Source organism: Tachyglossus aculeatus, chromosome 20 (assembly GCF_015852505.1).
Source record: "Tachyglossus aculeatus isolate mTacAcu1 chromosome 20, mTacAcu1.pri, whole genome shotgun sequence".
Taxonomy (NCBI): domain Eukaryota; kingdom Metazoa; phylum Chordata; class Mammalia; order Monotremata; family Tachyglossidae; genus Tachyglossus; species Tachyglossus aculeatus.
In genome coordinates this window covers 22,619,529-22,636,692 of record NC_052085.1, presented here as the reverse complement: position 1 = coordinate 22,636,692, position 17,164 = coordinate 22,619,529, and the positions used below count along the sequence as shown (strand labels likewise).

Genomic DNA, 17,164 nt, shown 5'->3' with positions numbered 1-17,164 from the left:
CTGATTACCTCTTATCTACTCCATCGCTTAGAACAGGGTTTAGCACATAGGAAGCACTTAACAAATACCACAATTATTATTATGCCAGCCTTAAACTCCATGTGGTTCCAGCGCAACCAGGGCATTTTGGCAATATTAATTTTAGTGAATTGCATCAGAACATTTTGCTGAAGGAATTTATTTGATTGCTCAGTTCCAGAACAGTGACTTCCTGAGTACAGAGATGGCTCAGGAGTTTTATTTTCAAGAAAAATAAAAATTAGAGAGATCGCTCACATTCACAGATGACGATTGATGATGGTCAACTCAGTATCTCGAGCAGAGTATTTTGAATCATAAGGGAGGACAACAGATTTCTTTGTGATTTGGATTCACTTTTTTTTCGGGTTGTGACCAGCATTTTCATTGACTTCTTCTTCTGCTTTTGCTCGAAAACAGATGTAAGCTCATGGATAATCTGTGATGGAGATATTGACCCCGAGTGGATTGAATCTCTGAATTCCGTGCTGGACGACAATCGGCTGCTCACTATGCCCAGTGGGGAGAGAATTCAGTTTGGCCCAAATGTGAACTTTGTATTTGAAACCCATGATTTAAGCTGTGCATCTCCTGCCACGATATCTAGAATGGGAATGATATTTCTCAGGTGAGATACAAGGACACTTGAAGTGTGCATGAGTCATTTTTCATCCAAAGATTTTGTTAGATGTCTTAGTTTTGTCAAATTCCCGTTAAATTAGAGGGCTTGTTCCTTGGCTTTTGTGTGTCATAGTTAGTTCTCTGGCTGAGAAAGTTTCCATTATTTCTGCTCTTGAATTTATGCAACTGGATTTTCTCTTTCCGTGTAATATCGTCCAGCCAAACAAACCAAAATGAAATCATTCAAATATTTTTCTCTTCTTCCACGCCCTCCCCCTTTGACCCTGCATTACTAAATTTTTCTCCTAATTAGGATTTTTTTATGTATTTTCCAGCTATTACCAAGAAGGGTTGGTAAATTTAATGCCTAAACTTTCATTTTTTAAGACTTCCCCTCCCCTTCCTGTAGATTATCATGATGAAAGGCAGGGTGGGAGTAGGAATGTGGTGCAAGAAAAAGCTTTGTCAATGAAACATTGATAATTATCCAGGATAGCTAGATTGATAATAATGATGGCAATTGTTAAGCGCTTACTATGTGTGAATACAATGTGATCAGGTTGTCCCACATGGGGCTCACAGTCTTAATCCCCATTTTACAGATGAGGTAACTGAGGCACAGTGAAGTGATTTGCCCAGAGTCACACAGCTGACAAGCGGTGGAGCTGGGAGTAGAACCCACAACCTCTGACTCCCAAGCCCGATAGTGGTATTTGTTAAGCATTTACTATGTGCCAAGCACTGTTCCAAGCACTGGGGTAGATACAAGGTAATCAGATTGTCCCGCAGTCTTAATCCCCATTTTACAGATGAGGTAACTGAGGCACAGAGAAGCTGTGACTTGCCCAAGGTCACACAACAGACAAGTGGCAGAATCTGGATTGGAACCCATGACCTCTGACTCCCAAGCCTGTGCTCTTGTCACTAGGCCACCCTGCAATTGGCAATTGTTGTTTCTCACTGTGACCTGAGAAAATTTATACTCCTTGAGCCCTGTTTGGGATTTTGTATTTTCCTCTGTGAATATTGACATATGTAAATAATAGTTGCAGTACTTGTTAAGCACTTACTAGGTGCCAAGCACTGGGGTAGATACAGCATAATCGGCTGAGACACACTCCCTGTCCCACATAGGACTCACAGTCTATGTAGGAGGGAGAAGAACTACTTAATCCCCATTTTCAGATGAGATTAACTGAGGCACAGAGAAGCCAAGTGCTTTGCCCCAAGATCACCCAGCAAAAAAATGGCAGAGGTCCTTCTGACTCCAGGCCTTCCACTAGGCCATGCTACTTTCCATAGAGAAACCTGGGCCATTTTAGGAGACTAAATTTTCTTTTTAAAGGCCTGGGAACTGGGTGCCTGGAATCACGTTGATTCACATCCTTCTTATCCTCTTCATTATTCAATGCACTGCACATTTTTGGTGGGGATAAATGTTATTGTAAAGGATGTAGTTGAAATCACCAGTTTTCTAAGGACCTAGGTAACCCTAAGGCTTAATCAAGTACAGCGCTAGCAAATTTGGAAGGTATGTTATCTGTCTAGTTGAAATGACAATATCGTTTCTAGGTGAATGTTAAAAATAAGCAAACAAACGTACACAAGAAATCTTGTTCTCAGGATGTTATTAAATCTTGCACAAAGTGTTCGCCATAACAAGAAATCAAAAGTTACCGCAGTGATTTTTGCTTCCTCTTACTATATTAAGGTTCCCTCCGTAAGGCTATTTGCTATCTCAGCTAATTCGGTAATTATTATTTGATTTAGAAGAGCACAATTTTTGACATTGCTGGATACTGCAAACACATAATAATTGCTTGTTGGCTAAGTAATGAATTCCAGTTTTGATAATGTGTATTTAAAGTCTTTGTTACCTGTGGACTTTAGCCTATGCCTGTTTGCCTGGTGCGTTAAGCTACCTACTGGTAGTAATTTGGGCATTTTAGGATCACAGTAACTCTTTTAAACTATTCAGGGGCCATTTAGTGCCTTCGTTATAGTGCTTGTATGCCACTTAGATGTTAAAGTTCTCCAAGTGGTGTAAAAGATGCTGCTTTTCCTAAGTTGCAGTATTCAAGGATGGGAGAATGGAACTTATGTTCAAGGCTGCTTAAGTTGATCATATCCAATCTGAATGAAAAGCATCCATTTTTTAAGTTGGAACAGCTTCTGATTGTTTTTTCCTCGCTAGAAGTGGTAGAAAGAAATTTGTCCTGTAGGCCAAATAAATATTAGTTTGTTGGACTATGCCTAGGCATTTGTATATCTCTTATCCACTCCAGGATGCAGGAAATAATAATAATTATGGTATTTTGTAAACCCTTACTATGTGTGAAGCACCGTATTAAGCACTGGGATAGATACAGTACAATCAGATCAGACACTGTCCCCGCAGGGGCTCAAAGTCTAAGGTAGAGGAAGAAGAGGTCCTGATTTCCCATTTTACAGATGAGGAAACTGAGGCAGAAAGAAGTTAAGTGACTTGCCCAAGGTCATGCAGCACACAAGTGAACATACTTATCTTTCCATCTTTTAATATTTTACAAGATCTCCAGACCCATTTGATATAAGATCTCTGTTTCTTCAATTGAGGGAACAAAAAAAAAACCATTAAGCCCAAAGCTCCACTGATTCCCATAACTTCTAATTGCTTTAGTGATGGAATATATGAAAAAGATAGTTTTTTAAAAATCCCATATCTGTAGTTACAATTGATATAGAGTGATCTTTAATATTAGAGCATGTAGGTAGAGTAATCTTGAGTATTGGAGCAGGAGGCAGTAACAGTAGTAGTAAGGTTTATATTGAGTGCCCACTGAATGAAACACACCATTCTAAGCCTTTGGAAAAGTAAAAGAGAAGAAAAATAGCGATCATTTTAGAAAGATTAATAGCTTGGCAGTTGTCCACTCTAAGGATCTATTTGGTGATGTCCGTATTAACCGGAAATATATTTTTTCTAGTGATGAAGAGACTGATCTTAATTCATTAATAAAATCCTGGTTGAGAAACCAGCCTGAAAACTATAGAGATGATCTTGAAAACTGGATTGGAGATTATTTTGAAAAGGCTTTACAGTGGGTTTTAAAGCAGGTCAGTAGTACTTGTCTGTTATGATCTGATGTAATTTGTCACAGTTATATTTTTTAAATGAATGAACAGTCTCATAACCTATCCATATCCCTCACTGTTTTTGTTTGGAAGCCCTATCATGTATAGAAACAGCTTTCTTATTTCAATTAGCATTTCCTAAATCTTTCTTAGCTCTTTACGAGAAACCTCTGTACACAATTAATCTAATTTGGTTTTTACAGGCGTTTTTGTAGGATACATTTAAGCCAATTGCCGGCATGGTGCTTATTACTAGTTTATGTGGTGTGTTTGTGTCTGAGGAAATTATACTCAAATGATAGGCATTAGATAGGCAGGTGGATCAGTTTATGTGATGCAGTTATGTCTGAGAGGAAATTACACTGAAATGATCAGCATTATATGGTCAGATGTACCCGTTTATGTGACACGGTAATGTCTAAGGAGAAACAATCCTGAAATAAGCCTTATTAATTAAGCAGATTGTCAAAAAATTATTCATCCTAAGCACCATTAATGGTGAAGTAGATTCCTGGGACCTCTTCAACTGGACCTTTCCCAATCAGGTGGTAATAATAATAATAATAATAATAATAATCATAATGGTATTTAAGCACTTACAGTGTTCTAGGTACTGTTCTAAGCTCTGGGGTAGTTACAAGATAATTGAGTTGGACACATTCCCTGACCCTCATAAGGCTCCCAATCTCAATCCCCATTTTGCAGATGAGGTTTACAGGTGAGGCAACTGAGGCACAGAGAAGTTGTGACTTGACCAAGGTCACACAGCAGGCCAGGGACAGAGCCAGGATTAGAACCCAGGTCCTTCTGACTCTCAGGCCCGTACTATATCCACTAGGGTAGGTACTTTCTCTCTGACCTCTGTTAGTTGTGGGGAGGTGGAAGTGGACATAATGAACGCCTAAAGATAGGAAACAGATTAACCCAATGCTATGTATTCTCTATATATGTTCTGTATATTCCTGTGTTCTCAATGGTAGCCATCCACACTTGGTTTCCATGGTGGTTAACCAGCACACAGTTGGAAGTGGGGGCGGATTTTAACTTGTTCTTTTCTTGTGGCTGGTTTAAAATCTAAAAAAAAGATTGTTTTTCAAAGGAATATAATTCAGTACTCTGGAAGTGGGATGGAAAGATCAATTCTGTGCCTGGTTTTGGAAAGATTTAAGAATTTGGAAAGAATAACTTGGAAGCCTTTCACCAACAGGTTATATCCTATTTAATGGCTACTCTCCATCTTTTGTTTTTGCTATAATGATCGCTCTCCAGAATGACTATGTGGTAGAAACAAGTCTAGTCGGAACGGTGATGAATGGGTTGTCTCATCTCCATGGGTCCAGAAATCGAGATCAATTTATAATCAGTTTAATAAGAGGACTTGGTGGAAACCTCAACATGAAATCACGATTAGAACTCACAAGAGAGGTAATAGAGGCTTTTACCAAATCTTTTTTTATAAAAGAGAGGTTGAATTTGTTCTGCAATTCATTTCACTTCAGAACCTCCCACATCCAGGTGAATATCTGAAAATTGACTGTTACAGGTTTCTCTCTTGTAGAAAAAAGCTTGGGATTCGTGTGTTTTCATGATCGCTTGAAATTATTTGCCAGAGAAATAAGAGTGGGGAAAATACTTCCTGTTTATTTCTGTATCTGCTTTGGGGGATCTGAGGCTACCCCTTGTCTGGGACTGAAGGGTTTATACTTTCTGAATGTGGACACTGAGAAGGTTGGGACTGAGAGAACCCCAATTCCCACAGTTTCTCTGCTGCTTTTTGGGCCTTGCCCTTAAACAGCACTGTTGACATCGGAGGTACCTGGGAGTAATAATAATTATAATTATTATCAATTAAATACTATTACCATGGTATTTTTAAAGCACTTACTATGTACTAAGCGCTGGGGTGGATTCAAGCAAATCGGGTTGGACAGTCTTTATCCCTATTTTACAGATGATGAAACTGAGGCCCAAAGAAGTGAAGTGACTTGCACAGGGTCACACAGCTGACAGGTGGCAGAACCAGGATTAGAACCCGTGACCTTCTGACTCCCAGGCACTGTGCCATGCTGCTTCTCAGTCAGTTGTATTTATTGAGTGCTTATTGTGTGCAGAGCACTGTACTAAGTGCTTTGGGAGAGTACAGTATACTAACATACAGACACACTCCCTCCCCACAACGAGCTTAGAGTCTAGAGGGAGTGGGTGAGCATGTTCGTATGAAGACTTGGGGGATGTAAATTCTTTTCCTTCCCATTTATAAATCCCTAACGACAACAACTTCTGCACATCTATCTTGCCTTTGTGTCTTTTAGTGCAGGTGGGGAATTGGGGTCACCATTTGTTAGGATTCGATCCCAAAGAACACAAATCACTTCGAACCCTTTTCTTAACAGATTTTTAGCTGGGCCCGAGAATCTCCACCGGATCCCCATAAACCAATGGACACGTACTATGACTCAAATACGGGTCGTCTGGCGTCGTATAAACTGAAGAAGCCGGAAAATCTGACTGCCGACGACTTTAATAATATTCAAACCCTGCCCGTCATTCAGACTCCAGACATGCAAAGAGGCCTAGATTATTTCAAACCGTGGTTGCACTCTGACACTCAGCAGCCATTTATTCTCATTGGACCTGAAGGATGTGGAAAAGGGTAAGAGCAGAGAAACTCAGACTGAAATACCCCGTTGGTTTATTCCTAAATTGAGTAGTTACATTATTCCATCAGCATTTCAGAACTGCTGCTATACTTCCAATGGCTCTTTTGGTAAAATGATCAAAACATTTCAGGGATAATACTTTGGCATAATTGCCGGGGACAATCTGTAGTACAGAGATGAAGAAATGTAGACTCCTTTTTCTTCCTAGTGGTTTTATTCTCTAGCTACTAACTCCATGTCAGTGTGTACCCTGTGACTTAGGCATTGAAATTTTACCTCATAAATGCACAAAAACAGGTTTTTTTTTGGAAAAAATGTGGATTTGTCATAAACTAGTATATGAATATATAAAATTAGGTCGTGTAGAGGTTTTAAATAGTGAAGCCGTGAATTTAACCAGATATGTTTTTATTGAAATTTAATAACCTATTTATCTAAATCAACAACCATTTTCTTTACTCATCTTAAGCTTTTGGAAATCTATTTTTCTTTTTTCAACTGCTGACTTTGGATGCTGTTTATCGGCAATAAACATAACAGGGTACTTGCTGCTGGTTTATTGGAGACATTACCATTTGTTTCATAAAGCTCTCTATTTCAAATGACTTTAATAATATTCAAACACTGTTGGTCATTCAGATTCTAGACATGAAAAGAGGCCTAGATTGTTATAAACAGATACACAGTAGATGCTTTTAATGTTGACCATGTAAAGAAGACTCATATCCTGTGCCTATCAGATGCCATCCCAAGTAGATGATGATGATGATGATGGCATTTAAGCGCTTACTATGTGCGAAGCACTGTTCTAAGCGCTGGGGGGGATACAAGGTGATCAGGTTTTCCCATGTGGAGCTCACAGTCTTCATCCCCATTTTACAGATGAGGTAACTGAGGCTCAGAGAATTTAAGTGACTTGCCCAAAGTCACATAGCAGACATGTGGCGGAACCGGGATTAGAACCCATGACCTCTGACTCCCTTTCCACTGAGCCACGCTCAAATCCACGTAGATGGATTTGCTAGAATACAGCTGGTTTTAATTTTGGTATTTAGAAGATGTTTAATCGTTGACACTTTTAAACCTTGGCTATCTTTCTAGAATGCTGCTTCGATACGCCTTTTCCCAACTCCGTTCCACCCAAATTGCCACAATTCACTGCAGTGCCCAGACCACTTCTCGGCATCTCCTGCAGAAACTGAGTCAGACTTGCATGGTAATCAACACCAATACCGGTCGGGTATACAGGCCGAAAGACTGTGAAAGACTCGTTCTGTATCTGAAAGATATCAACCTGCCTAAGCTCGATAAATGGGGAACGAGCACTTTGGTAGCCTTTCTCCAGCAGGTGAGCATGTTTACTTTTGTTTTTATTTTTCAATTTCAGACATCACTTTTCATGTTATTTTGTCATTCAAGAAATAGGGGTCTCATTCAATCATATTTATTGAGTGCTTACTATGTGCAGAGCACTGTACTAAGTGCTTGGAAAGAACAATTCAGAAATAGAGACAATCCCCGCCCACAACGGGTTTACAGTCTAGGAGACGGGTTTGTGAAGGACCTTGGAGCAGTATGGGATGAAGATATTTGAGAATAACTACCGGGCCCCTATTCTTCAGGAGTTAATTACTTCCAGGGACAAAATGTTTAAACTCTTCCAATTTTCTGAGATTATTTAGTGAATTCCCTTGAGAATCAGCATGGCTTAGTTGAAAGAGCATGGTCTGGGAATCAGCAGTTTCCTTCTGTGTGACCTTGGACAAGTCACTTAACTTCTCTGTGCTTTAGTTTCAGTTCTCCCTCCTACTTAGACTGTGAGTCCCATGTGGGATGGGGATCTTGTCCAATCTGATTATCTCATATATACTCCTGTGCTTGAAACATAGTAAAGGCTTAAGTATCCCAATTATTATTATTATTATTACTGTTATTATCCTCTAGACTGTAAGTTTTTTGTGGGCAGAGAATGTCTCTGCTATCTCTCGCCTTATTTGCAACCAAAAGAAACAGACCAGATGTGCAGGTGGCAGATCTTATTTATGGTCAATTCATTGTTGCCAGTAAAGACATTGAACTAGAGTTGCTTGTATCAGCATTGGTGGAAGAGGAAATGGGATGGGTATAATTGGACAAGATGGCCTTTTGCTTAAGGGTACTTTGGGGTCTGTAGAAGGTGTTTTTGATGGGCTAAGCATCTTTCTCCCCTAGAAATCCTTTTGATCTTAGAGAAAACTCAATACAAGATACATCAAGTAGCTTCACTCATCATCAATCGTATTTGTTGAGCGCTTACTGCAGAGCACTGTACTAAGCGCTTGGGAAGTACAAATTGGCAACATATAGAGACAGTCCCTACCCAACAGTGAGCTCACAGTCTAAAAGGGGGAGACAAAACCAAACATACTACAAAATAAAATAGAATAGATATGTACAAGTAAAATCAATCAATCAATAAACAGAGTAATAAATATGTACAAACATATATACATATATACAGGTGCTGTGGGGAAGGGAAGGAGGTAAGATGAGGGGATGGAGAGGGGGACGAGGGGGAGAGGAAGGAAGGGGCTCAGTCTGGGAAGGCCTCCTGGAGGAGGTGAGCTCTCAGTAGGGCCTTGAAGGGAGGAAGAGAGCTAGCTTGGCGGATGGGCAGAGGGAGGACATTCCAGGCCCGGGGGAGGACGTGGGCCGGGAGTCGACGGCGGGACAGGCGAGAACGAGGTACGTTGGTGGAGTGGTGAGAAGTAGAAGCAGCCATGTTCCTACTAGTTTCTGCCCTGGTTTTTTTCTTTTATGGTATGTGCCAAGCGCTTATTACGTGTGTGGCACTGTACTAGATGCTGGGGTAGGTTCAAGCTAATTGGGGAGCTCATTATCTTAATACTAGTATTGCAGATGAGACTGTGAGCCCGTTGTTGGGTAGGGACCGTCTCTATGTGTTGCCAACTTGTACTTCCCAAGTGCTTAGTACAGTGCTCTGCACACAATAAGTGCTCAATAAATATGATTGAATGAATGAATGAACTGAAACAGAGAAATGACTTTCCCAAGGTCACACAACAAATAAGTGATGATGATGATGTTTGTTAAGCACTTACTATGTGCCAAGTACTGTTCTTAGTGCTGGGGGAAATACAAGGTAATCAGGTTGTCCCACGTGGGGCTCACAGTCGTAATTCCCATTTTACAGATGAGGTAACTGAGGCCCAGAGAAGTTAAGTGACTTCCCAAGTCACACGGCTGATAAATGGCAGAGCTGGGATTAGAACCCATGACCTCTGACTCCCAAGCCCAGGCTCTTGCCACTAAGCCACGCTGCTTCTCTAATAATAATGATGATATTTGTTAAGCGCTTACTATGTGGTGCTTAAAATGGTGTACAGAAGATTAAGCAATGGTACTTAAAACAGAGATTGGTGAGAGAACCCTCTAAATAGGATTAGAGGAAGTAATTCTGGATGACTTTCATATCAGTCCCAAAGTATATTATGTTTTTTTTCCTTCTTAAAGAAAATTCTGTGGGATTTCAGATATGTAGTTAAGGTAATCTAAATAAATCTGAGTAACTTCAGGCAAAGTAAGAATTTAAAGTCTAAGTAAACTAGTGATGAAGAAGTACTTTTTAGGATGACTTTATGTAGTTTAGAAGCATATGATCAAATATATACTTTTATGGGGTATATTTTATCAATCAGCAGTATTTGTTAACAGCTTACCTGAGCAGAGGAGTTAGTAAACTAAGCATTTGGGAGGGCAAAGTTAGTAGACACGATCCCTTAAGACAAAATAATAATAATAATAATGGTATTTGTTATGCGCTTATTATGTGCCAAGCACTGTTCTAAGTTCTGGGGTAGATACAAGGTAATCAGATTGTCCCACATGGGGTTTACAGTCTTAATCCCCATTTTCCAGATGAGGTATCTGAGGCCCAGAGAAGTTAAGTGGCTTGCCCAAGGTCACGCAGCAGACAAGGGGTAGAGCAGGGATTGAACCCATGTCCTCTGACCCTCAAGCCCATGCTCTTTCCACTAAACCACGCTGCTTTTCTCTGTTACTTTGCTGTGTTTTGATAAAGGTGCTAACATATCAAGGATTTTACGATGAAAATCTAGAATGGGTTGGTTTGGAAAATATCCAAGTTGTGGCTTCCATGTCAGCTGGAGGAACCCTGGGAAGGCATAAACTCACCACTAGATTTACTTCTGTTGTTCGTCTTTGTGCGGTTGAGTAAGTATCTATGTTATTCCTATCTGTGTGTATACAAAAGTGTGGGAGGAAGGTATGAGGGTCAAGTAATCACTGGAATTTATTTAACACGTACTGTCAGCACTTGGGAAAGTACAGTGGAGTGAGTGAGTAGATACAATTCTTGCCTTCAGGGAGCTTACATCTAGTGAGGGAAGATGCCCGTCTTCTTTTCTTTTTCCCTATCTTTGAGGGAGAGATTTTCCTCACTTTGATTCTCTTTGTTCATATGAGAAGCCAAGCCATAGATGTAAAGTGCAATACACCACACATATCAAATAACCAATTTTGCCCTCTTTTTATTTTCTCTTTACTAAACAACTTGTATTCAGAGCTCTAGGGTTGGAGAGAGTAATTTTTGCATTCAGAAAATTGCCCACCCTGAGATATAATTTAGTGCCGCTTCTGCTAGCCTGCTCACATTACTTTTTCCCAGCACTAGAAATGTCAAAGGCCTAGTTCTGCAATATAGGTTCATGGGAAGTAAATGTATTTGTGGCCATAACAAAATTAGTTTGCCCTTTAAAATTATGAAACTTTAAATTATGTAGTTTGGCTTCAGTGTGCTACTTTAGTAATATTAAAGATGTCTCCAGTTTTGACCAAAATTCTGTGTTAAAACCGAATAGAAGATGGCAAATGTTGCAAAAATGAATCAGTTTTGGTACTCTGATGATGATGATAATAATGGTATTTGTTAAGCGCTTACTATGTGTCAAGCACTGTTCTAAGCACTGAGGTAGATACAGGTTGGACAAAATCCCTGTCCCACATGGGGCTTACAGCCCTAACTCCCATATTACAGATGAGGTAACTGAAGCCTAGAGAAATGAAATGACTTGTCTAGGGTCACACAGCAGACACGAGGCAGAGCCGGCATTAGAACCAGGTCCTTCGGACTCTCAGGCCCATGACCTTCCACTAGGACATGCCGCTTCTCTGATGATCTTGAAGATTTCAGGACTCTTGAATACACCACCCATTTCCATTAACACCATGTTGTCTCACTCCCATCTCTTGAGAGGACCCCTTTCCCACTCCCACAACCCACTTGCCTGGCAAAATGTAGCTTGCGGAACCACCACTCCATTGAGGTCAATTTCCTCTTCATCCTTGATGTCTCTGTAGCTCAGTCGCTTCCCTTCCATGCCGTCACCCAGACCGAGCTCATTCCAGATGACACCTTCTCCCAACTGTAAGTCATCCGTATTTATTGAGCCCTTAACTGTGTGCACAGCCCTGTACTAGCACACTATAACAATATAACAGACCCATTCCCTGCCCACAATGAGCTTACAGTCCAGAGATGACCTTCACCTTCTACCATTCCCCCAGATTTAGTGGGAAAGGGGCAGGAGTCAAACTACTTCTTGCTCCTCTATGCTACTTGTGCTCCCTCACGCGCTCTCCCATCTTCACCTTCTGCCTCTATCACCCACTATTTTACCATTTGAAGTCTTCTACCACCTCCCAGTGCCGCCTCCAGTTTCCTCAGCAATTTTGATACCTTTAAAAACTTCCTTTTTCCCCTCTCCTGATCCTTAGGGATGTGGATGGGCCTGATGACCTCCAGCTTCCTCTTGTTTCTCAACTCCACAGACCCCCTTCCACCCTCAGCCCTCCGTCCATCTCACATCACTGTCCCCCAACCTCTGATCACCTTCACAATATGCTTTCTCTGCCCTTCACCTCCTACCGTAGGGCACTGTTGACAGAAATTCAGAAACCAGGCTGACTTTAGCCACTTCCGATTCATCCTAACCTGTTGTAACTGCCCTCTTTTCTGCTCAGCAATGCTATTTCTCCTCCCATATCCTGGGAGGATATGGACTCCCATATCCATTACCCCCATCAGTTATTCCAGACCTGTAAGTCCTCCTGAAACTTCCCAGTGTTCCCAGCTCCCTCCCCTTCATCCATCACCTCCTAAGATCTTCCTAACTACTCTGCCGACCAAACCGAAATCGGGCGTGAGCTACCTAAGCCCTTACACTCACCTCCTCAGCTCCCTTTCAACCTTCCACAGTCCTTACCTGTATATTTTACATAACTTATTACTAGTACCAATTCACATTCGTATCCCCTTTTGCTTCTTTTTTGTGTCTGTGATTTTAGCCTGTCTCTCCCCCACTAGCTCCTTGAGGGTCTACTAATTCTCTTTGTACTCTCCCAAGTGCTTAGTGCTATGGTCTGCACACAGCATGTGTTCAATAAGTGCTATTCGCCGATTGTTGGATTAGATGTCTGTAAAAAAAAATTACCCCCAAATATCACACTGATGGGTTGATTGCCTTGCTTTTAATGTGTCATCTTTAGTTATCCAGAAAGAGAGCAACTGCAGACTATTTATGGAGCGTATCTTGAACCCGTGCTTCACAAAAATCTAAAAGATCACTCTCTCTGGGGTTCCATATCTAAGATTCATCAGTTAGCAGGATCCATGGTGCAAGTGTACGAACAGGTAGGAATTTTGAATTCCTTTTTCCGTTGGTTCAGTAGTATTAATGTGTAAAAATACCTCCGAATCACTGGTTTTATACATTAACATTTGGTGGCATATTGGTCAAAATGTAAATGTTCTCCAAGTATCCATAAATAAATACTCCATTTTGGTCTCCTAATTAGAATGGATTGATCGCAACACAGCAATAGCTTTTGAGTTTGCTACAGCTGCCTGGCTTTATGTTTATTTTTAAGTGAGTCCGGTAGTGCTAACAAGCAGCGCTTATTTCCCCCATACCCCTGCCCAATCAGAATGAAGAGTGAACTGGAGATGTTCTGAATCATGGCTTGCTTGTCTTGACATTTTTGTACAAGATTTTTCTCCAAAATTGAACTCTGAAATGTATAAATTAATCCCATAGATGAGCTTTCAAAATAACACGAATCCCTATAACTTTCCCATTCATTCATTCATTCATATTTATTGAGCACTTACTGTGTGCAGAGCACTGTACTAAGCACTTGGGAAGTACAAGTTGGCAACATATAGAGACGGTCCCCAGATACTCTCTTTTGGAGAACTGTGGCTCCAAGGCAGCAGGATTCCCCATTCTTCAAAGGCTTGGGCAGCCAATTTAATTTTGGTCAAAACTCTGCGTATATTGCTTGGCCTCAGGCTTCCTGTTTTGCCCTTAACAATTCTATTTCTTTATCTTATGATCTTTTTGAAGGTTGACTCAAAGAGTTCCCAAATAGAATAACCCTCTGTAGATGTATTTCTTTGATAACATGTTTTTCCTTCATGATTTGAATTGAATACCTGTTAGAGAGTTAAAGGAATGTTCTTCTCACTAGATTGTAAGCTCTTTGAGAGTGGGGATCATGTCTGCCAAGCCTTCTGTAGTCTCCCAAGTGCTTAGTACAGTGCTTTGCACGCACTAAGCATCCAGGGGTTGATTGATTCAAACAATACACTTCTTCCTGGCTAGAACAGCGAACAGTGTTGGGGAAGAAATAGTTATATGCCTGTATGAAGCACTTATCAAGGTCGTATTACAGTAAAGTGAGCTTTCTTTTAATGTGGGCTTTTTCCGAAATTGAAGACTGAGGAATTATGCAATTTGGACTTTTCCCAAGGTCAAACTAAATATTTTGGCCTCTTTGGCACGTCCCTTTCTCATTTCTTTTGCAATTTAGGCATGCAGTTCTGAAACCTTATTTACTAAACCCCAAGACTCCACAAAGTGTCTACATGGAGTTGTGTTTCCTATATAGCACTGTGTAGTTATACTTTATATCTGACCATGTAATACTAATGTTTACGTGGGTTAATTTCAGAGCAGGCTGCAGTTTTATGCTTTTTTATTTTTTCTTTTTAAAATTCCTTTTTAGTGGTGAAATGGGGAAACAGGTTCAGAAAGTGACTTGACCAAGGTCACACGTGACATCACGATAGACAGAAATGGAAATAGATCTTTGATCCCACTCCAAGGCTACGTACAATCGATTACACTCTGCACTGAGTCCTGTTATACTAGACCGTATTTAACCAGCAGGTCCTTTTTTCCAGTATATGACCAGGGATTTGGATATATAAAACCCAAAACCTAATTCAAATCTAAATATAAACTCTATTTTATTATTTTTTGGGGGGTGAATTAATTGTTCCTTAATAGAAAATATAATAACTTGTTTGTGAAGAATAGTAGCTAGAGTGCTGCTTATGAATAAGGAGAACAACTTACATGTTGGGGGGGAAAAGAACAACTTAAGGACAGAACACAGGAAATGAGAAATAGAATGTTGCTGTTTTGGTCCTCTGTTTTCATATTTATTCACAAACCTTAGGATTGAACAAACAGTTCAAACGTAACTTGAACTAACTTGAAATAACAAATAAGGTATTTGTTAAGCGCTTACTATGTGGCAGTCCCGAACTAAGCACTGGGGTGGATACAAGCAAATCGAGTTGCACACCGTCCTTGTTCCCCATGGTACTCACAGTCTTCATCCCCATTTTACAGATGAGGTAACTGAGGCACAGTGAAGTGAACTGACTGGCCCAAGGCCACACAACAGACAAGTGCTGGAGCTGGGAATGCCATCTTGGGATCGATGCCAATCTTAATTCCTGAGGGAGATTGATATTATGACCTCCAGCGTGAAGGAGGATGAGATAGTGGTGTGAAAGTACACCTCCACACTGGATGGAAAAGCAGTGTGGCATAGTATAAAGACCACAGACCTGGAGTCAGAGGACTTGGGTTCTAATCCCAGCTCTACCACTTGCCTGCTCTGTGACCTTGGGTGTGTCACTTCCCTCTGCCGGAGTTTCCTCGTCTGTAAAATTGGAGATTTAACGTCTGTTCTCCCTTCCACTTAAACTATGAGCCCCATGTACAATGGGGAATGTATCCCAGTGCTTAGTACAGTGCTTGCTAGATGAATGTGTCTCTAGTAAGACATCTAGTAAGTGTAGTATATGCCACAAATATTAATCCTTCTTGTTATTAGAGAAGAGAGGGAAGCAATGAGAAGTCACTCGAGGCAATGACAAGCTGATAGTGATATACGTTACCCCTGGATGGGAGGGGAAGCATGATAGAGTGGCTGTCTTCGTCCTGAACCGGGAGGGTTTTGGCCTCGCTTGCCACAAATACAAGTTTGGTATCATGGTGATAGTGATGCTAACCCGTGACCAGATATACTGTGGGTGCTAGCGGTAATTAGCAAGACTCACGCTCACATTGATGCACGTTTTGAGTGACAATTTCCTTTTTCAGGTTCGAGCAAAATTTACAGTTGACGACTATAGTCACTACCTCTTTACTCCTTGCATTCTTACTCAGTGGGTTCTTGGCTTATTCAGATACGATTTAACAGGAGGTGAGTTGCTCTTTCAACAGTTTGAATAATATACATTTTTTAAGACTACCTAAATATCTGTGATACACTGTCTTTCTAAGTAGGTCAGTGAAATAAGAAACTTTTTTTTTTACATTATTTCCCATATGAGCAATCTTTTTCGCGTTAAAGCAGTTCAAAAATGAAGCATTTTCCAAAGTTGTAAGGTATATATATATATATATATATATATATATATATATATATATATATATATATATGTATATATACACATATATATATATATATATATGATGCATTTATTTAGCACTTACTATGTGCAAAGCACTGTTCTAAGTGCTCGGGAGGTCACAAAGTGATCAGGTATATATATATAGATAGATATATATACCCCCACATGAGACTCACAGTCTTAATCCCCATTTTACGGATGAGGTACATATATGTACCTCATCCGTAAAATGGGGATTAAGACTGTGAGTCTCATGTGGGGATATATATGGAAAGCTGTGAGTCTCATGTGAGGATATATATTCAGCGCTTAGAACACTGCTTTGCACATAGTAAACACTTAATAAATGCCATTATTATATGGAAAGCTGGGGAGTAAATAAATTTCCCAAATTCATGAACTCATTTTTATAGTAATCAATCGATCCTGTTAACTGAGTGCTTATTATGAGAAGTAGACCTCATCTGTAAAATGTGGATTACTACTGTGAGCCTTAAGTGGGACAACCTGATTACCTTGTATCTACCCCAGAGCTTAGAACAGTGCTTGGCACATAGTAAGTACTTAACAAATACCATAATTATTATTGTTATTACTCTGTGTAGAGCACTGTACTAAGCACTTTGGAGAGCATAATATAACAGAATTGGCAGGCATGTTCCCTGACCACAACAAGCCTAAAGTCTAGAGTAAGCACCCTCCCTGCTACAGATGTAGTCGAGTAGTGACAGACATGAAATATTCACCCAAGCAGAGCATCACTGATTCAAAAGGCTCTTCAGGAGCCCATCTGATATAGGATTATTTTGTTAGGTACCTCAGTGCTTGTTACATAGTAAACTTTTGATAAATGCCATAATTATTGTCATGTAATGGGCTTATGACATCCCAAAATGTTGTCCTACCTGGGGTAATAGGCTAATTTAATATTGCATGTCACACTTACTAGTGTAAAATTTTA

At 40.3% G+C, this 17,164-nt stretch overlaps 1 protein-coding gene across 1 annotated transcript in view; it reads left to right on the top strand.

Moving 5' to 3' along the window:
• Positions 1 to 17,164, top strand: part of DYNC2H1 (dynein cytoplasmic 2 heavy chain 1) — a 224,903-nt gene that overhangs the window by 56,431 nt on the left and 151,308 nt on the right. The window contains exons 39-46 of the mRNA XM_038761670.1: positions 439 to 646; positions 3,606 to 3,735; positions 5,023 to 5,178; positions 6,147 to 6,406; positions 7,515 to 7,761; positions 10,495 to 10,646; positions 12,981 to 13,125; positions 15,890 to 15,992. Of these exons, the coding sequence (XP_038617598.1) occupies positions 439 to 646; positions 3,606 to 3,735; positions 5,023 to 5,178; positions 6,147 to 6,406; positions 7,515 to 7,761; positions 10,495 to 10,646; positions 12,981 to 13,125; positions 15,890 to 15,992 (1,401 nt within the window). The remainder of the gene's footprint in view (positions 1 to 438; positions 647 to 3,605; positions 3,736 to 5,022; positions 5,179 to 6,146; positions 6,407 to 7,514; positions 7,762 to 10,494; positions 10,647 to 12,980; positions 13,126 to 15,889; positions 15,993 to 17,164) is intronic.